We start from the raw sequence: 22,266 nt of genomic DNA on the forward strand, positions 1-22,266 counted from the left end.
ACTGTAATTTTCTACAGTACATAATTGCTTGTTGTGTTTTCTACAATACATTGAAAGTTACTGTGATTTTCTACAAGACATTGTTGGTTACTGTGACACTCACAGTACTTCTTACATTACTGCAATTTTGACTGAAACTACAGTATTCTACTGTGAACTAGTATACAGTAATTTCCTGTGCACAAACACAGTAAATTCCTGTAGATTTCACATGAATTTTTTACAGTGTATATTATATTATGAATATAATATTCTTTATTGTGATTTACTTTGATCTAGCCAAAAGGCCCCTAAACCCATGGGCTAATTTACCTTACACGGTAATAATTTTGTTACACTTTTAGCACAAAACCTTTATTGGTACGAGGCATTTTATATAAGAATATCCATTCAATTAATGTAAAATGTATAGCAAACAAGAGCAGAGAACGTGATGTAGTTTTAACTTAAATGAGTAGTACAGAAGAGAATTATAAGTAAGGTTATTGTAAAGGTTAGAATTAGATAACAGAAATAAGAAATAACGAGCAATATAAGAAAATAATAATAATCAGCGTTGTTATTGTTATCAAGAAGATCATACAGATATGATGTTAAGAAAAGAGTTATTAATATATCAGAAAATTCAACGGTGTGTCCACTAGGTGGTGCCTTTGGATTGATTTTTTTTTTTTTTTACAGTCAGCACAAGACTGACACACTGAATGTTGTCAACACAATTACTGTCATCATATACATCCATGTGCCACAGTCTTTTGAAGTCAGTTTAGCTCATTTAAGTGAAGAACAGTCCTAAATTTAACCTAGTCAACTTTATGGAATTCATTGTTCTGTCTCAGGAATATTAGCCTAATATGGGTTACTTTTTTACTTTTTTTTTTTTTTTAATTCAAGTCATACAGAGTGGTCAGTATCATCATTTAATAATAAAGCTGCCTATAATTTGCTAGTTTTTACCTCTAATAAATCAACAGAAAACCATCAAATCTAACAGGACAAATATAGAAACAGGGCACAAATACTGATGTTTTCAGTTTGCTTTTTCAGTCATTGCATAATGCCCATACTTCCCTTTGTATTATTTCATAGTTTTGATGACTTTGTTATTTTTGTAAAATATGGAAAATAGTAATAATAAAAAAATAGCTGTTCACACGTTTAACTTGCATGGCACTGAACAGAAAAGTGGCAATTTTCAAATAATTACATGTCTAATTTCTTTTACATTTCTTAAAAACACTTGCTCTAAACTAAACTCTCTAAAATGTTCCCTTACAGAATTTTTCTACAGGCCTTTATCAGAGATCCTTTGCATACTCCAAAAACAGTACTACAGGAGTATACAGTCAACTGAGGGGTTGGTTATAATAACTTGTTCAGTAGTGTCAGAACCAAGACTAGCTGATAGAAAGATTTTATGCATGTTGAACTGGATGTATCTTGATAACCAAAGTCTGTCCTGCACGGATTTTGAACTTCTTTAAGAGGGATGGGTATATCATCTGGTTTGGTACCATTTAGGTGATCTCTTACCTATTAAAACATAAAAGTTACTTTTTTAGAATTTTTAGAAAAAGGTTCAGTGAGCAAACAGGGTAGTAGATTTGATATTATACTGAGTTTGAAACTAATGTATTCCTGACTGTGTGTGAATTGCTCTTACTTCCTCCACTTCGCTGAACACTCTCAGCAGGTTTCGTCCCAGAGCATCTCTGATCTCATCCTCTGACCATTTGCGCCTAAGAAGTTCAGCCACCAGGTCTGGGTACTTTGATACATCCTCTAGACCATCTGGCACCCTGTTCAAACCATGGCATTATTTATTAATGGTTATGTATGCAGTCCTGTTTCTTGTCTTAAACAATTAAAGGCAATTCTTATTGTATACAATACACATGCTTTACAAATGTGAAATGTACCACAATTGTCGTTGAGCAGTATTATCATTAGATTGGAATGCAGGCAGTCTATTCACAAATCAGCATGCTTACCTTGGCACACCGTCATAATCTCCTCCAAATCCAATGATACTAGAGCCAGCCACTTTCTTGATATGGTCAAAGTGATCTGAATGTCATATAGAGAAGTGGAGTCACATACTGGTGTCTTGCCTTATATAATAAAGTGCCCAATGAAGAAATGCTACAGTATGCAGGCACTGAGGTTGCTTTCAAAAGGACTCACCAGCAACATCTGAGATGTCAGCAGTTTGTTTGCATGTTACGTAGTCATTATAAAAATTAACCATGACAATCCCTCTCTTTTCTTTCTGAAATAGAAACATTTTGGAAAATGAATATTTGGTCCCACTTTATATTAAGTGGCCCTAATACCAACCTGTGTACTTACATAGTAACTAGATGTGTACGTAGTATGTAACCACAGTATAAGTACACATTGGTACATAGTATCTAGAGCTGTAATATTTCTGTAACTACACACATGTAACAACCCTCCAAATGGTGTGTGTAAGTACAAATGTGTAACAGGACATATATAACTACATTTTGTAACAACAATATGTATAAGAGTAATTGGAACAATTTGATCCAGGGGGTGGAGATGGGTAGGTTTAAAGGTGGAAATGGGATCCAGGGGGTGGAAATAGGTAGGTGTTGGATCTCACCACTGTAATACCAGTGTTACTTGCATGGTAACTCCTCAGGAACTGTCCACTTAATATAAAGTGTAACATTCTGGACACCAACCACAATTTATATGTAAAGCCTAACTTACTGGCCGCTGCTGTGTAACATCAGAGTAATTACATGGTAAATCCATAGGAATTGTTTACTTAATATAAAGTATAACAATTTCTTTACCAAAAAGTGCCGTTAGTCCTGTTACACATTTGTACTTTCATTACCAAAAAGTGTTGTTACCAATGTCCTGTTACACATTTGTATTTACACATACCATTCAGTAGGTTGTTACATATGTGTAGTTACACAAACATTACAGCTGTAGATACTATGTACCAATGTGTACTTACTCTGTGGTTACATACTATGTACACATCTAGTTACTATGTAAGTACACAGGTATTAGGGCCACTTAATATAAAGTGGGACCGAATATTTTACTTTACACTTCTCCTTTTACATACACACAAATTACAAACCAGATTTTTACATTTTCTGAATAATATGTGAGTGCTACTTAACCCTGCAAAGCCTTACATATTAAATAATAGTCAGAAAAATCACATATAGGAGAATATGGAGCTCACACTCGAGGAGAAAAAAAACCCCACCTCAGTTTTATTCAAAGGCCCAAAATGAGCAAAAATATGCAATTTGGTGCAATTGCTAATATTATATTAACTTTTTTTTTTTTTTTACTTCAAATCAGTAAAAAAAAAGATGTGTTCCACAAACTGATGTCTTTAGAATTATACTAAAAGGACTTTTATTTGTTAATAATGTATAAAATATCATCATGAGTAGTGTAGTAGATTGTGTATAATATTTGTTTTCAGCAACGTTTTAATCATGTTGATAGTTTAGATGCCTTAGATATTTACCTATTGGTTAAAAGGATAGTTCAATCAAAAGTGAAAATACTGTCATCATTTACTCATCCTCAAGTTGTTACAAACTTGTATGAGTTTCTTTCATTTGTGGAAAACGCAAGTACATATTTTGATGGTAGTTATTGAATTGTATAGTATGGGAAAGAAATACGGTGTAAATCAGTGGCTACCATCAACTTTGGTTTGGTTACCAATGTTCTTCAAAATCTTCCACAGAACAAAATATGTTCAACATAAGAGAAGAACTTATACAGGTTTGGAACAGCTTGAGGGTGAGTAAATGATGATAGAATTTTCATTTTTGAAATAGAAAATGATTTTTGAAAAATCATTGATGATAGAATAATCATTTGTTCATTCTTTTACCCCTTTTGTAAAAGAGCTGAAAATCGAGCATAAATCTGAATGCTAATTGCAGACAATTTGAGGGTTATGAACCATGGTTTAATAGCATGCTGACATTAGCCAGTGCCATAATAATTACTGGAACATTTGGTGTACACAAAGCCACATCGATCTCACTTCTCTTTAAAAAATGCAATTCTGTTTCTGGAGTATTCTGAAGCATTCGGGGGATTAGTGATGCTGGCCATTAGTGGTTAACCTCTCAGTTCTGACTAGTTGATGGCTATTAGCTACAAAAGACTGACCAATTAGAATGTATTCTAGGGAGTTGTGTAATCGTGATCAAGGCCTATAAGCCAAGATGTGTGCACATCAGTGGTCTGCTAATTGTCACTGCTAATTGAATGTCTCATATTGGGACGTTCCAATTCAGCCCATTGCAAGGGTTCCACATCAAGCAGTGGGCACTTGTACAACATAATTAATTGACCCTTCACAAAAACCCACGCTCCTTAGTTACTGTTGCTATGTGTGACAAGCCATGCCGCTCTCACACTACACATCATGTTCCCACACAGTAAAAAATACATCGTGGAGCAAAGAAGAAACTGACAAAATGCAGACAGACAAGACAGAGCAGGTTACTTCTGGAATGAAACAAGGTCTCAGCTTTCAAATTTAATGTGTAATTCCTGATATCAACAATCAGCATTTCTGATATCAGTAATTAATTGTTGATATCAACAATTCATATCCTACATGTTTTAAAAATGTTTAAAGGGCGACCAAACTAATACAGATATCAAAAATGCATTCCTTACTAGTTAAAATTCTAAATACACATATCAGCAGAAATATAATTTTTGATGTCTATAATTACATTGTTACTAGTAAAAATTCCTGATACCAGGAATTCAATTGTCACTAGCTGAAATTCACTAGTTAATTCTTGGTTTCTGTAAATATATTTCATCATGTTGCATTTGTTATTTCTGATATCTGAAAATGTATTTCTGATATCAATAATCAGGAGGGTAATTTCTGATATCTAAAATAACTCTTTTTTTAACTAGTAACAATCACATTCATGATATCAGAAATTAACATTGTCACTATAGTGACAATCAAATGATTGACATCAAAAATGAACATTTTTACTAGTGGCAATTCAATTGTTGATACCAAGAATGGACATTTGCACTAGTAACCACGTGATTACTGATATCAAAATAAAGGCTTTTACTAGTAAGAATTGTATTTCTGATATGTGAAATTGGAATTTCATGTAGTAAGAAATCAATTCTTGATATCAAGAATTAAATTTGAATAGCAGCCTGACATTTAACTAGATCCCTGGTATCAAGAATTAGCATTTTAACTAGTGAAAATGTAATTGCTGATATCAAGAATTCATATCCTGCAAATGAATAAAAGTCAAAACGGCTTGCCTATTGCCATTCCCAGAATATAAATTCTTGATATCAAGAATAATATTTTTTACTAGTTGAAATTTAATTGCTGATATCAAAAATAGCCATTGTTACTAGTAGAAATCTAATTCCTGATATCAAGAATTAGCATTTTAGCTAGTAAAAATTGAACTGTTGATATCAAGAATTCATATCCTGTGAATGAATAAAAGTCAAAACGGCTCGCCATAGGAGATCGGGTTTTTGCAAAGGGTCAATTGGCCATGTTCACACAGCAGCAGAATACAGTTGTCAATCCTGTATTTGAGTCCATAATACAGTTCACACATTCCGTTCATTCGGTTCCGTTCACACACAATACGGTTATTTACAGACGTGACAACTGCATTCTGTAACCGAACTCACACCTGTACATTTTCAGGACTCACAACTGCATTCTCTGAACACACGCGCTCTGTGATCGAAACAGGACTGGACAACTAGTTGTCTGTCACATGGTACAGTGCGAGAGAGAGCTGTTCTGCTGTACTAACTGCGTGTTTTCATGTGTGGTTTCGGTAACTTACAGTGATGGAGAAATGAGCTGTGTGCCATCTGAAAGTTAGATCCAGTCAATTTTTCTCCACTTGATCCAGTCAATTTTTCTCCACTGGAGCTGCTGCCATCAGTTTTGTGTTCTGCGCGCGACTCAAATGGTCTGCTCTCCACCCAAATATAAAATCTGCTGTCGGTTAATAACGATATGGCGGATGTCCAAAACTCACGGCTCGATTGGACTCGTGTCATGTCAGAAAGTGATAAGACTTTTGATATTTGATATTACTTTGGTCTGTCGCTGGTAAGGAATACATGCTTGACCCCCGTTGCATGTTCATGCAGACAGTATTCGAAAAGCTATTGTAAGTTGCTGTGTGAACGGGACTTTTCCAGACTCACACCTGTAAGTAAATGCGGTTGTCAATCCCAAAAACTGACAGTGTAAACGTAGCCAATGACGTGTACATAAGTCAACGAGGCGATGGAAAGTTAATGAGGAAAGGCCATAAAAAAACGAAGCAGAACTCAGCCTGTGCATGTCACGTTCAGTTCTCGGTTTCAGTTTTGTTTTCATGGATTTCTAGTTTGCAACTCATTGTTTCTTTTGTGTCCTTTCTGTTTGTTCGGTTGTCATGGTTTCAAAATATATTCTTACTTGTCGCCATAGTTACGTATTGATTATATTGTTTACCTGTGTCTCATTCAGTTCATTTATTACCCTGTGTATTTATAGCCCTCTTGAGTTAGTCTTCAGTTGTCGGTTATTGTTTATTAGTGCTGGGCAATGATTAATTGTGATTAATCACATCCAAAATAAAAGTTTTTGTGTACATAATATATGTGTGTACTGCTTATATTTATTATGTAGCCTATATATAAATACACACACATGCAGGTATATATTTAAGAAAAAATATATTTGATATATTTTTATATAATATGAATATAAATATATACATGTAAATACGTGTAAATATTTTCAAAATATATGCTGTATGTGTGTGTCTTTATTAAATATACACAGTACACATACATGTATTATGTAAACAAAAACTTTTATTTTGGATGCGATTAATCGTGATTAAACATTGCCCAGCACTATTGTCTATGCATTTGGATAACTTTTCTATAGTCATTCGGCAATCCTGCAGCCTGAACCACTGTTGTGAAACCACCCTAACATAATGAACATCAGAATAACTGTGATTACCTGTAGACTTGTGCTATGGCCGAATCACAGCCGAGATTATCCATGTGATTTTGCTTAATTAAAGCATCTGGTTTTAGCTTTTATAACATCTCTTTATATCCGTAATGAGTAACGTATTGCAAACGTTTTATGAATATGGAAGAGTAAGTGCGTCACAGTCAATTCTTTTTGGGCAATAAACTCTGTTGTGTAACATTTTGAGGTTGTAAATTGATGGTACTCTTACCACTCTCATGAGAACATCATCAGGAACATTTCTCTTGTGATTACAGATGCTGTAGGCAGAAGAGTGGCTGAAGATAACAGGAGCTTTAGAGATATCCAGCACCTGATTCATGACCTTCTCAGACACATGAGACAGGTCAATCAGCATTCCAATGCGGTTCATTTCCCAGATCACTTGCTGAAAGGACAAATCAAACTGGTCACTGCAGACAGCAATAATGAGTAAAGCTTTCTCTAAAAGACAACAGCAAGTTAGGGTGGCCTACAATAACCATGTCCAAAGTTAATAACATTTTAGAGTTCACTACATGCTTTATGTTAATAACTGTCCTGTAAATAATGTGCCACAATAAAATATGTTTTTTATTCTATATATAGTTTAAGAAAAAAGCTCTAACACTCACCTTAGAAAAAAATAAAAGACACAATTTTGTCTATATATATAAAATATAAACTATATATATATATATATATATATATATATACTGTATGTGATGTATATATACTGTCTGTAACAGAAAATACGATGCATATTTTAGACATCACAAAAAAATTAAGGTCTTTGAAGTCTGTAAGTTGTCTTTATTAATAAGTAAACTAAATGAAACAACAAAATTACAATCCAAATGTTTTTAGCAAAAAAAAAGATATTTTAAGTGAAAATTCTAATTTCATATTATAGCAAATTTAACAGCAAATTTAAATTTAATAGCTTTTAAAAAGCAATATACATATATGTTGACTTCACATACATAATTTTGGCTTATATCTAAAGTAAATGCATTACTAAGCATGGTATATAGTTTTTATAATAAATAATCGTTTTACTTTGCATGAATGCTTTTATTTTTGGGAAAATAGATTGATTGATTGATTGATTGATTGCTTGATTGAACGATTGAACGATTGATTGATTGATTGATTGATTGATTGATTGATTGATTGATTGATTGATTGATTGATTGATTGATTGATTGATTGATTGATTGATTGATTGATTGATTGATTGATTGATTGATTGATTGATTGATTGATTGATTGATTGATTGATTGATTGATTGATTGATTGATTGATTGATTGATTGATTGACTGATTGTAGAAATCTGACATTAAAGCATCTCTGTGTCTAACCTTGCCAAACTCAGACAAACCGCCATGCACTTCAGGCTCAGATCCTGTGTCCACCAGCCAGTTGTCTGCCCTAGAAGGAAGTGAGACCAAAACAGGGTAAAGAATCTTCAGCTGAAATTCTTCCCCTTCTCTAATCAGATGGGCACGTGCACTTGTGTGGCCTTTTATGTGGTCAGTTCTTTTGAAACCCAATGTAGCTTTTATTTTAAACCCACCTTAAAAGCAAAATATGAATTCTGTGGAATAGCTGTTGAACATTCCGTGAATTTCCCTCTTAATTCCCCACATTACTATTGTCAGTGTTATGTGGGTGTGTTATAAAAACCCAGTAGAATGCCTTTGGCACAGTTTTCGGACAGATTTATGTTTACTTCATTCTAAACTGTTGAAATCATAATTTGAACTGTTGTTTCCTCACCTTGCTGGATCAACCTGTATGTTCTATTTTAAGGTGAATGCATTTATGCTGTCATCTCAGACCATCTTTTTATTTAAAGTGCTATGAAGTACGGTAAGTACTCTCCGGGGAATAGCCACTCACCATGGTGTGTTGCAGCTATGTGTGATAGTGAGGTAGCGGACACCCAGTTGGTACATAGTGCGCAGAGTACCCAAACTGCTGTCAATCGAATGTCCACCTTCTACCCCAATCAGACTCGCTGTCTTATTCTGTTCAAAGGTGTCCAATATATCTGCAACAAAACATTTTCGTTTTAGTTTAAAAACTATAAACAATTACAAATACACATACGGTTTTACACTTTATCACTACCACAATAATTCCAGGGTGCTTTAGGAATATGGTGTTGATGTGTGGTTGTTACAGTGCATGTTTGTGGTTGTTGAGGTCACTCCTAACCTTCTTTATATAAGATTATGGATTTTTTTTCCATTTTACCCCCTTTACCCCAATATCATTCATGTTGTAGCAAAAATGGTAGCCCTGGGTGTACTGCAAACATGTCATTGTATTCAATACTGACATCTATTTGATTCACTTTGAGTTATTACAAGGATTCCTACAGTATTTACTGTTGCTTCACTGTTTTACCTTGACTGCTAGCAGCAAATTTGAACACTTCTGGGTATTCGTGACACATTCTGTGGATTACATCAATCTGTTCCAAGGTCTGTCTGACTGCGTCTTTGTACTGGGTATCACATGGTACATAAGCTGCCCAGAACTGCAACAGAAAAACAAATATTACCACACGTTCAGTTTGCCCATTATGGTGAATGTTCGTATGTTGTGTATATAGGCCTGTTTGTTTGTGCTTGTACCTGTGCTGAGAGGCGCCCTTCTTTGATTTTTGGGATGTTGGTGTGTGTGGTGTTTAGTTTGTACAAGTCCACCGTGTTGAGCTGATTATTAAACAAGCTCCTCATCTGCCAGGGAAGGTCATTGTGCCTGTTTTATAAAAGATTTCAAGTCACTTTCAAATAGAATCAGAGATAATAATGAGATTAAAAACATTGAAAGTTTGCTTGAAAATTGAAGTAACTGTGAATTACACTTTCTATTCCTATTTCTTCCTTCCTTTTACAATTTCAGAAAAAAATGTAAGCGGTCACTGGTGCAGTACCCTTTAAAAAGGACATGCACCAATTTTCATATATGAGAAGGAATCCAATCTGATTTCAGATTCTGAAAGTGCTGTTTATATAAACAATGTTTTTATTTAAAGATTATGAGGGCACATGACTTTAAAATAATAATAATATGCATTATGCACAGATAAAACATTTATAATAAACACTACAATATTCCATTTAAAAGTATATATGTGACCCTGGACCACAAAACCAGTCTTAAGTTGCACGGGTATATTTGTAGAAATAACAAAAAATACATTGTATGTGTCAAAATTATACATTTTTCTTTTATGCCAAAAATCATTAGGATATTAATTAAAGATCATGTTCCATGAAGATATTTTGTAATTTCATTTTTGATTAGTAATATGCACTGCTAAGGACGTCATTTGGACAATTTTAAAGGCAATTTTCTCAATATATTGATTTTTTTGCACCCTCAGATTCCATATTTTCAAATAGTTGTATCTCGGCCAAATATTGTCCTATCCTAACAAACAATGGAATTGGAATTTCCATCAATGGAAAGCTTATTTATTCAGCTTTCAGACATGTATAAATCTCAATTTCGAAAAATTTACACTTATGACTGTTTTTGTGGGCCAGGCCAGGGTCACATATTTCATCATGACATTTCAACTTAGAGATCTCATTTTTCATAAAAAAAAAATATTTTTAGGCTACCTAAGAAGTAAAATTGCCACAAGGTATTATGTTATGTTATGTTATGTTAAGGTTATGATTAACGTTGAATATCTTGTTTATATAAATGTTTCAAAACTTTTTTTTCACTTTCCTATCCATTAGATCTCTCTATCTCTCTCTCTCTCTTTACAGTGTAGATAAATAGATTGACTTACCCATCTATAAGTGGAGTGTCAGCCATCAGTTTCAGGGCTTGCTCTTTTAAATAATCTGCAACTGAGCTGAATGTGAAAGCCCAGAGCACTAAACAAACAGTCTTGACCCAATCCATCATCACAACACTGTTTACCCACTCTGTATCCTTTAATTATGAATTTCTCCTCAAATAACTCTACCTATCTCAGCTCTTCTTGTTTTCAGATTACTGCTTAGATCCACAGATGTTTATCTTCTTTTCTCTCTGATTATGTGTAGAGATACTCTAAGGTTGAAAGACCAGTGTTAGGGATTACATTTTCATCATAATAATGCTCAATATAAGTTAATGTATAATTTTGGGTTGTAAAAATGTCCCATAAACTGGACAGTTGTCCCATAAAAGCCACATCTTTATTTTTAATTACAGAGAAAGGTGATATAAGTGATTGTGTAAAAGTACAGTCAATTTTTCATTTTGTTGTTTAAAGTCCATGTGAGGGCTGTGTGCACTCTCTGGCCCATTCAATCATTAGGATGAACACTCAGTAATGCACTGTTAGGCTCTCAACTAATTGAATAGCAATAAATAAATAAATAAATAAATAACAAAATGTTTTGCATTCTTTGAATTTGCTCACTCATTTTTATTCACCGCTTTCTCATGCAGTGAATATGCCATTCACTATATAAAAGAATAAGCGTATAGGGTGCAACTTTGGTCACTGCTGTTGTTGTTGCAGTTCTGTTGTTGCAATGTTAGTGCTGCAAAAATCCTTATCCAGAGCACCTTAGTCAAGGCCACAAAGGTGATGACTCATGGCTTGCTTCTGTGACGGTAGAACTAGCAACCCTTCTTTTAAAGTCAGCATACCATAAAGCCATTTCATAACACATTTCTGCTCAGACAAATTTATTCACACTTATTGGAAGAGGCTATAAGAGGCTTTTTTTATTCCTATTTTTTCCCTGATACTGCATTTGCACCTCAAGGTTTTTACTTGCAATAAAAGCTCATGTAAAACCAAAGAGTGATGTTTATGGAATGGGTTTGGTTAATAAAAAACACCTTGACTGGAGAACAGGGTGCTATAATCCTGAATTTTAATCATAATTATATTATTTTTCCCCAGACTAACTGAGCTATCATCTAATCATGAAAACAAATAGTATATGTTGCTAGATCTTTCTGCATGTGAGTTGTACATCCTCTTTGACAAAACTGACCTGCTTATGACACAAATACAGCATTTTTCCCCCCCTCAAATGTTTTATATAGCGCTTCCTGTTTTCTCAAAATATGCACCAATCTTGCAATAAATGAGCAGACCAATTTGAAAAGAAATCTTTGATATACTTGTTAATATGTTATCACTTCACAATATATAATGACTTGAGAAGGCAGTGCAAAATCATAAAAAAAAATCAATTTCGGTTTGAGAGAAATGAATGTGTAACCTGATTACTCTTCTGCACCATCGTAGCTAGGTGTTTTTGTGTTTGTCACCAGTGCCATGGTGTACTTACCACAGTCAGGGCCGTCCTTAGCTGACACGGGGCCCGGTGCGAGGTAGGGAGTGGGGCCCCCCTCGGTCCATTCGTCGCGGGGCCCCCTCAAAGCGCGGTTTGTTGCACCGCCCAAAGAACGGCCCAGACCACAGTACATTACTGAGCACAAGACTGCTCTATTTTAAGCTTCACATTTATCAGACTTTACACATTGGTTGATTCACCATGACTATTTTTCCATTAAGGTTATCATGTTTAAGGTCAGCAAGTTTCAGGTTAAAAGCTTCTTGTTGCTTTAGGTTTGTTGATTTCTAAAACTATGAACTCGAAAACTTCTATTTATTTAGTTAGTTAATTTGTTGACTTTATTTAATTTAAGTCTGTTTACTTTTATTTTGTTGCATTTAATCCAACAATGCTTTAAAAACCAATGGTTAATAATTTGAAACAACATATTGTAACATATATAAAATGTCTCAGGTTACTTATGTAACCATGGTTCCCTGAGTAGGGAACGAGACACTGCGTCCTCTAGGGGTCGCTATAGGGAACGCCTCGTCGTGACCCGTGTCTGAAGCATACATTGAAAAAACACCAACTCGTTGGCCGTCGACAGCCATGACGTCACTACCGGTGCGACTATAGTATAAATAGGCGCCGGGAGCACACATCATTCACTTCTTTGTCTGAAGCTTGCGTCCGCAGCATGGCAAGAAACCTAGAGGGCGCAGTGTCTCGTTCCCTACTCAGGGAACCATGGTTACATAAGTAACCTGAGACGTTCCCTTTCATGGGAACTTCGAACTGCGTCCTCTAGGGGTCGCTATGGGGAACGGTATACCCACGCCACCATGCTGAGGGGAGTGCAAATCCATAACCTCTAAAAGCTCATCATACGCAGGGCAGGAGGATTGAGAAGGCTCAGCCTCAGCTTCTTCGCTCTCTTCATCCATTCCCTGCTCTTCCTGGGTTGAACCCAGCAGAGCACTGGCCCTTGGATCAGATGATGTTAAAGAGAGAACATCATCCTCCAGCGGCTGTCTCTCGCCCGCTGCCGATGAGCGCGAGAGGGAAAGCCCCTCTTTAAACTCATCGGCCAGGTCCACCTGAGATCCCCACGAGCTCATTCTCCTCCGTGCCTCAGCAGCGGCGGGTCCTGAACCGCGGGAAGCAGATGGTTGCCCCTCTTTACTCGATAAGAGAAACAAACGAGAACGGAGTTTTTTCATTGGAAAAAACTCACAATGTGCGCAGATTGCCCCCTCGAGGACATCGCGTGCGTGCTCTTCGCCCAAACAAACAACACATAGATCGTGTGTGTCATCTGGTGTCAAATAGCGATGACATGGATGCACACACCTTCTAAATGCTCTGCTAGTGCTCGCCATAATGAAAGAGATAGCTCTTACTTTTTTCCTTTGAAATGCACGCTTCAAACAGAACAGTCAATGAAGACGAAGAAGAGAATGTGTGCTCCCGGCGCCTATTTATACTATAGTCGCACCGGTAGTGACGTCATTGCTGTCGCCGGCCAATGAGTTGGTGTTTTTTCAATGTATGCTTCAGACACGGGTCACGACGAGGCGTTCCCCATAGCGACCCCTAGAGGACGCAGTTCGAAGTTCCCATGAAAGGGAACATATATTATTTACTGAGTGTTATTATACAGAGGTGACCATCTTCTGCAATCATGACGTATATGAGGACTTTCCTGGTGGTTTGAACTTCTAGGAAGTTAATGGCTTTGGTTATGATTACCACATCCATGTAACAATGTTCACATGAGATCCAAACAACCTGCAATTTATATAAATGAGCCACATCAACAAACCCTTTTATAGACTTTAGAAACTGATTTTTAAATACATTTGCAACTGGTGGGATTCAGTAAAATGAAAATAAGTTGCATTTGTGTGGGTTGAAAACAGTATGTAAAGGTGAAATAAACAATTGCCTCCATTAAATGCATTTTTGTCATCAGATAAGCAAACTGTATTTTAAGTTTGCCACTGAATAAAACTGTCACTGATCGACTTAAAAGACTCAAAGTCAAAGATGAACAAGGTCAAAGGGAAACCAAGCTACCAACATTAATGTCCTATGATGATATTACAATATGCAAATAAAAAAAACTTTGCTAGGCAAATTATATATTATAGCAAACAACAAATCCATTTGCGTGGGTTTGACATGGAATTTACTCGGTAACCGGTTTCTCAGGTAATTTCTGCATCCCTTGCTTATGTACTTCCCCTTTCAACTTATTGGTTTGTGACATCAGTCTTCTTCCGTTTTCCATCATATATAAGTTGACAGTTTAACACTGTTGTCAGATCATCACACTGTCTGTTCTATATTCATTTTGCATTTGCACACAAACAGACATGGCTCGTCTAGATGTCACGGAAACTTTTCACAGCATCATGTTTCCTGGGCACATGCATACTAAAGACTCATTGAATTATGCGACCAAATTCAAGTTTCAGGACACAGATACTGTAATTGTCACCTACCCAAAATCAGGTAATAATGAAATGCATTTTCTGTGTTCATCTTTAGGCAATTTTTATTTAGGTTATGTATTGAAATTAAAATGGTAAGCTACCTTTTTTCCAAGCAAGTTATTATTAATGCCTTTCAAGAATTACTTTCCTTTATTCTTAGGAACCACATGGATGCAGGAAATCATCACTCTAGTTTTGGGTAAAGGGGACCCAACTATTGCCCAAACTCAGCCCAACTGGGCCCGTGCACCATGGCTTGAGCAGTACTACTGCGCTGATGTTCTAAAAGCCTCTACTGGGCCTCGTATTATTACTACACATCTGCCGTGCCAGCTGCTGGCACCGGCCCTGCAACACTCCAAAGCAAAGGTGAGTAGATGGGCAAACCACAAATTGAGTTTTATCACTTCTTGGTTGAATTTTCTTGCAAGTGACAAATGTTTGCCATTCCTCAGGTTATATATATAGCCAGAAATCTCAAAGATGTGTCTGTTTCATACTATCACTTCCACAAGATGGCCAATTTTCTGCCTGACCCAGGCACTTTCTCTGATTTTCTGAATGATTTCCTGAAGGGCGCAGGTTAGTTGATAGACTAGTATTACCAGTTTGGGTTTGAGCCACTTTCATTTCCCTTACAACCCATTAAATAATTTATTGTGTTTTTTTTCCCCATCAGTGCATTATGGGTCTTGGTTTGACCATGTCAACGACTGGACTAGTCACGCAAAAGATATCCACAACTTTCTTTACATCACATATGAGGAAATGTGTCAGGTAGGATGACTTTAAGAATTCATTCATTTTTATTGACCACATACAGATGAACTTAAACAAGTAGTTTCAATTTGCAATTTTTCAATATTATCAGGATCTTCACGGGTCTGTTCAGAAAGTGAGTCGTTTCCTGCAGTGTCCTTTAACTGAGGATGAGCTGATCCTTGCTCAGAAGCACTGTAGCTTCAATAGCATGAAGGAAAATACCATGGCGAACTACACTCTCATCCCTCAGGAGATCATGGACCACAGCAAGGGCAAGTTCATGAGGACAGGTATGTAAATGCCTTTTTATTGTTTGCTTTAATCATTGGTACAATCGTTTTTGATGATATATAGTATAATGGTGAAATAATTGAAAATGGAGTAGAAACAATATTTTGACTCAAAAAAGCAATATTTTAAAGACAACCTGCATGAAATGTCCTGCCCAAAATGTTGGTTATTTTAAGTTACATTTTTTTCAAGGTTTTTAATCTTCTAAACACTACAATCCCATCTTTAAGGTAAAGTCGGAGACTGGAAGAACACATTCACTGAGGAGCAGAGTCGTCTTGTTGATGACATGTACTCTTCACAGATGACCGATTCCTCACTGCTGTTTAAATGGGAATGCCCTGAGAAGACTTTATGACCCTTGAAGGCCCCTGATGACCATTAATACTTCAGAATCCCACACACCCAGAGAGATCGTTCTACTCACATAACCGCTCATCACTGATAATATTCTTCAATTTACATTTGGAAATGTTTCTAATATTTCACACTGAAATGCCCAGTAAGTGGGTAAGCTAAAGTATTTCATTCCTTTATGTTTTTTTCTTAACTTTATATATATATATATATATGTGTGTATATATAAAAACCTTCAGCCTGAGACCTTAAAAGAGAAATGTAGCATTATTTACATAATACATTACTAATCATTTTATATTTATTGTATTTTATTCAATGTGACCTAAGTACTATAAGTATAGTAAAGTAGTAATGTTTGAAGATTAACAAAAATTATATGTAATATGTACAGTATATCAGATAGGTGGAATTATGATGTTGATTACGTGACATTCTTGATGTGTATTTTACAAGGCAATATAATGAATTTAAGTGTAATTTTATCAATCTGTTTACTTAATATATAATTATGCTCTTGAAGCATAATGATTTATATAAACCTACTTTATTTACAACCTTTGCTCTTGTGCTAATTGTGGTCATTTTGAACCTGTTATCCAGTGAAATTACACTCCAGCTGTGACAATGGACAATGGGTGATAAAAACTGTGTCAAGCAAAATGCCACTCTCAGGGATGTTCAAGCTGAGCTGAGCTCATTAGATGTTCGTGTGAATCTAAAAAGCCAGATATTTAAAATTGTATTTTTTTTAGTGAAGAGAGTGAAGTGTTTAGAGGAGGGGTACTGCACCTGTGCTGCACTTCAAATGATTGATGGCACTTGAAATGAAACAACATTTCTAGCTGAGTCTGCCGGTCTCTCGTGTAAAAGACATCATGTTATGCTCTGTACAAAGAACTGGCGCCCTGGGGTGCAGGGGGGTTTGTTAAAATTCCCATGAAATCAAAATAGAAGTCTTGTGGATTTAATATGAATATTTTAGCCTTAAGGTCATTGTTTCTGATTTCAGCTTGTCCAATCAAATGCCCTCTAGAATCTAAAACATCATGCCCCTCACATTATAAAAAGATGCTAAAGCTGCATTTATTTGAAATTGATCATAGATTTATTAAGTTACTTTTTTGAATATGGTAAAACATAACTGATCCATTTAAATGTTATACATAATGTATTTTAAGGTTGTTTTATATAGAGGAGGACAAGAATGTGGAAAATAGTAGGCAATCTAATGAACATACAGGGCTGTAGTTGCGATCTGACACATTGAGCATATCACATGTGGCATTTGCATTTCGAACCTGTCTTCTGCAATCTATGGCCATTAGCATTGTAATTACTGAAGAAGGACCTCAAGACAGTCTTGGCAAAGGCAAAGACATACAGGCCTGTAGAAACATGGTTCATTTGTTTTTTTTTAATCATATGGACAGTGGAAACTTTTGCAATGGAAGAGGGAGAAAAGGAAGGACTAACTCTTGGTTGACTAGACATTCACACAAATCCCTAGAGGACTGTTATAAACAAGTGGACCTATTTGTTACACTAAGCTATAAAGCAAAAAAAAAAAAAAAAAAAAAAAAAAAAAAAAAAAAAAAAAAAAAAAAAAAAAAAAAAAAAAAAAAAAAAAAAAAAAACATTATATAATGTGTGATCTACGGCATATTGTAATGCAACTGCACTATCATGTAGTGGTGTAATAATTTGTACTTTATAAAGGAAAGTCCCCAACATTTTCTGCTTGGTCCTCCTGTGTCACCTGCCTCAACAGGTATAATAATTCACTCATATTAAAATAACCATGTTTGTCAAGTTCTCTTGCATTTCGTCATGTTCTCTAACAGCTGCCTGAATGCAATATTTGGGTCTTTGCTCTTTTACAAAAGAAGTGAGAGAATGAATCAAAGTCTCAACAGCAGATTTAAAGCTGCCCCAAGGATGATTATTTGTTTAAAAAAATGAAATTCATTATACAGTGAATACAAAAAATTATTTGTGTTCCCTCAAATTTAAATAGTATTATTTTTTTTTCAAGTCAGATTTGGTGAGAAATTGCTGTCTCAAATTATTATTTCTTGTATGTTTTCGTCATCTCCATAAACACAGTAGAAAATCTGTAGAAAAACAAACACAATCATCACAAGACTGAACTGACAGAATGACAGAGGGCAGGTAAGAACAAGCAAAACACCCTGACACTGAAGAGGTGCAGAGCAAACATAGATATAGAGCGGACAGAACAGGTGCAACTGGGTAGACGTGACAGATCAAATAGGGCAACCAAAGCTGCTCTGGCCCAACGAATCAGGGAGCCAACTTATGGGCGGGCACCTGAAGCAGCAGGTCATTGGTAGAGAGCCATACCTTTTTTACACAAACAGAGTAGCCTCAGTCCTCAGTCGTTTTTAACTCGTAAAACAGACATTTGTTCCCTATTGCATTTCACATCATAGACGAGTATAGTCATTAGTGAAAGGTTTGGAAATTGGGACTGTAAGCATTTTTTGTGTATTCAATTGAGGGTGACCTCTGATGGTGGGGAATGGCCCAACAGGCTCAGAAGCTGGAGTAGGTTTATGTGATTTACCCCTGTAGAGAACATCAGAAAGGAGTCAGTTTATCAGTCATATTTTTTATTTATTTTTTGAATTCCCAAAACCGTATTTTTCTCCTCATATGAAGATAATTCACAGTAAAATTATACACTGACACTAGAACTAGGAGATTACGTAATAGTTAATAGACAGTATGGTGTTTTAGTAAGAGCCTTTTTATTGACCTGGGGGCCAGATTCACGAAAAGCCTTCTTAAGAAATGTCTTTCCATAAATTAAATAAATTCCAAGAAGTTTGTAAGAATGTTCCTAGGTGCAATTCTTTAGAAGTTCTCAAAACATATTCTTAAAATTGTTTCTTATGAAGAAAATGATCGTTCAGCATTATTTGACTGAATAAATGTCTGTTCTTGCTGAAGATATGATCTCGCTGATAAACTCAATGAAAAACACTTCAAGGGTTGCCTATTTTACGCTGTCTGCATTTTACTGTAATGTGTACATTACTGTAATGTGTACAATAGCAAAAGCGTCCTGTGTTTAGGTGTGTTCATATGTTCTGAATACTGCCAAGAAGTCGCTTCACAAATAATCATGACTGATCATTGTTTTCATTATCCGTCATTGGTGTTACTTCAGAAAACTTGTGCAGAGTCCTACTATGTATTACATGCACCTATAGTGTTAAGTTGTAATGCTTAATTACAACGATTAATTTGAAATAACCCAATAAATTCACTAATTCTTGAAATAACCCAATAAATTCATTAAATTCTTTAGTTGTTTACTTAGATTTTTAAGAAGATTCTTTTCAAGAATTTAAATTATTCTTAAGTTTTGAACAATCTTAACTTATTTCTTGAGAAGATTTTTATTCTTTAGAATGTTTTGTGAATCCAGCCCCGACTCCAGAGTTTGTATATGTGATGTGTGAGTTTCACAACTGTATTTGATTTAAATATTTTCAAGGTTGAGTCTAATACATTTAGGACATACACACATAAATATAATCTGTTCACTAAAATTAATTGAGATGCTTGGTGGAAAACAGAAGAACTTAATTCAAGATTAACCTAAACTGTGGTTTATGTGCAGGATGTGCAGCTATTCAGAAGCAGTCAGGATTTTCAGGAAGTGTATCAGTCAGTTAATCTACTCTACGTGCTTCTTTGGTTCCAGAATGATGGGCACAAGATATGTGCTTATATAACCTTAGCAGCTCCACTCTTTAAGTGTTCTTTACAAAAGTAAAGCCTATTTGACAGCACAAGGTGGAAAGTAACATTCTGCCGCAGAGCTTTACATTTTTAATAAGCTAAAATGGTATGTGATGTGCTTTCTCATGTTTGCTTAGATAAAAAATGCACACAGTAAAGTAATAAACCATTTTTATGGAATGTGCTGTAAAAATTATTGACTTTTTATTACATAATTCAGTATGACAGTCAATATTATTATTTTTTACAGTTTTTTTTTAATTGCTTTGGCGCAATTTTCACAAACAATTGGTAAATTTTCAAAACTCTTAGTACTAATATCACAACAGATCTGCACTTTTTTCAAACATTTCTGCATATTTTCAATTATGTTAGTACAATACACATAATCACAAAATATCCTTTTCACTACACAAAATAAGTGTTTCATCTATATAAATGTTTCATTCACAGTAACTGCCTTTCATAAAGTGTAGAGAGAGGAAACCTGCATCGAAGAGGTGGTGGTGCTCCTCAACATGGAGGTGGACATGGACCAAGAGAAAGAGGTGGTGGTGCTCCTTAACAGAGAGGTGGACGTGGGCCAAGAGAAAGAGGTGGTGGTGCTCCTCAACAGAGAGGTGGACGTGGGCCAAGACAAAGAAGTGGTGGTGCTCCACAACAGAGAGGTGGACATGGACCAAGAGAAAGAGGTGGTGGTGCTCCTCAACAGAGAGGTGGACATGGACCAAGAGAAAGCGGTAGTGGTGCTCCTCAACAGAGAGGTGGACGTGGGCCAAGACAAAGAGGTGGTGGTGCTCCTCAAGAGAGGTGGTCTTCAGAGAAATGTAGGCAGAAGACAGCACACCATCATCTCTAATGAAGTCCGGGCCATCATTGCTGACCATGTGGTTAACAGAGACCTTACCATGGCAGAGGCTGCCAGGTTAGTTCAGCGTAACTTACAAAGGTCAACTGTCAGCTCTATCATCAGAATTTTTTGCCAAGAAAACTGGTAAGTCTGCTATAGTAACTTCACTATACTTTTACAATATAGTACTGTTACAGTAATGGCATTACTGTATAGAAGAACAACATGTAATTGTCAACTTGGTGCCTTTTGAGAGAAACAATGCCCGGGTGAAACCACTGCGTTCAGAATATGTTCCGGTACAACACTAAATTGGTGTACTGTATGACATGCAATTTACAGTACTGACTAACAATGTCAACTATTTGTAAAAGAGCTAACCAAATAATTATTTTAGAGGGTGATGGAGCTGGACGCTGCTGTGAATCATCACAAGTATATTTTTGTTGATGAGGCCAGTTTCAATCTGGCAAAAACCAGACGCCGTGAATGTAACCTTATTGGCCAAAGGGCAACCATCCAAGTGCCTGGACAACGTGGGGGAAACATCTCAGTGTGTGCAGCTATATCTGAAGATGGTGTGGTAGGCTGGAGACCAGTTCTAGGATCATACAACACTGAACACCTCATAGCTTTTCTAAATGAGCTTGAGCAGGCCTGTCAGGGTGAAGATGTCATCTATGTTATCGTGTGGGACAATGTCAGTTTCCACCATTTAGAGCTGGTTCGGGAATGGTTTCGGGCACATCCTCGGTTCATGACCCTCTACCTTCCCCCATACTCTCCTTTCCTCAACCCAATTGAGGAATTCTTCTCTACATGGTGGTGGAAGGTGTATGATCGCCATCCCCATGAGCATGTCACCCTTCTTCATGCCATGGATGAAGCTTGTGGTGATATAACTGCAGAGCAATGTCAAGCCTGGATTCGTCATGCCAGAAGGTTTTTCCCGCGGTGCCTGAACAATGAAGACATTCACTGTGATGTTGATAAATGTATGGCCAAATGTTGAAATTGATCATTAATGTGAATTTCAGGTCTACATTTACAGGTTGTTGTTTGGGTTTTTCAAATGCAATAACAGAATTGTTGTAAATTAAAATAAAAAACTTTTTTTGCTTGCGTATGTAAATGACTTTTGATGTGTTCTTTGATCACATTTTCATGTTGCATAAAGGTGTTTTTTTTATTTTTTTTTTTTTATTTATAAATATAGCTTTTGTCTGAACGTAAGTGTGTACAGTAACATCCATTCAGCACCGAGGGTGATTTGAAACCTGTACCTTGTATTGTTTGCTACTGAATGAACTGATTGTTAAAAGTACTAAGTTGAAAAAATATCTTACTGTTGTTTTGGTGATTAAACCAAATGTTCTCA

The 22,266-nt window shown here is 35.9% G+C and overlaps 2 protein-coding genes across 3 annotated transcripts; one reads left to right on the top strand and one right to left on the bottom strand.

Moving 5' to 3' along the window:
* Positions 1-662: 662 nt before the first annotated feature.
* Positions 663-12,491, bottom strand: dpep1 (dipeptidase 1). Of its 2 annotated transcripts, none has more exons than XM_016453162.1 (10): positions 12,372-12,491; positions 9,693-9,819; positions 9,463-9,595; positions 8,953-9,103; positions 8,412-8,481; positions 7,281-7,457; positions 2,185-2,269; positions 1,992-2,067; positions 1,664-1,799; positions 663-1,533 (listed from the first exon to the last, which is right to left on the bottom strand). In XM_016453162.1, the coding sequence occupies exons 2-10, from the start codon at positions 9,795-9,797 to the stop codon at positions 1,363-1,365; spliced, it is 1,104 nt and encodes a 367-aa protein (XP_016308648.1). In that variant the 5' UTR covers positions 9,798-9,819; positions 12,372-12,491; the 3' UTR covers positions 663-1,362. The 2 variants fall into 2 exon arrangements, with proteins under 2 accessions (XP_016308648.1, XP_016308647.1); XM_016453161.1 differs by lacking the exon at positions 12,372-12,491 and adding an exon at positions 10,865-11,211.
* Positions 12,492-14,707: 2,216 nt separating this feature from the next.
* Positions 14,708-16,524, top strand: sult5a1 (sulfotransferase family 5A, member 1). The gene is made up of 6 exons (XM_016453163.1): positions 14,708-14,876; positions 15,018-15,226; positions 15,313-15,439; positions 15,537-15,634; positions 15,729-15,909; positions 16,141-16,524. The coding sequence occupies exons 1-6, from the start codon at positions 14,738-14,740 to the stop codon at positions 16,266-16,268; spliced, it is 882 nt and encodes a 293-aa protein (XP_016308649.1). The 5' UTR covers positions 14,708-14,737; the 3' UTR covers positions 16,269-16,524.
* Positions 16,525-22,266: the final 5,742 nt, after the last annotated feature.

This window comes from Sinocyclocheilus anshuiensis, unplaced genomic scaffold (assembly GCF_001515605.1).
Source record: "Sinocyclocheilus anshuiensis isolate Anshui unplaced genomic scaffold, SAMN03320099.WGS_v1.1 scaffold1317, whole genome shotgun sequence".
NCBI lineage: Eukaryota > Metazoa > Chordata > Actinopteri > Cypriniformes > Cyprinidae > Sinocyclocheilus > Sinocyclocheilus anshuiensis.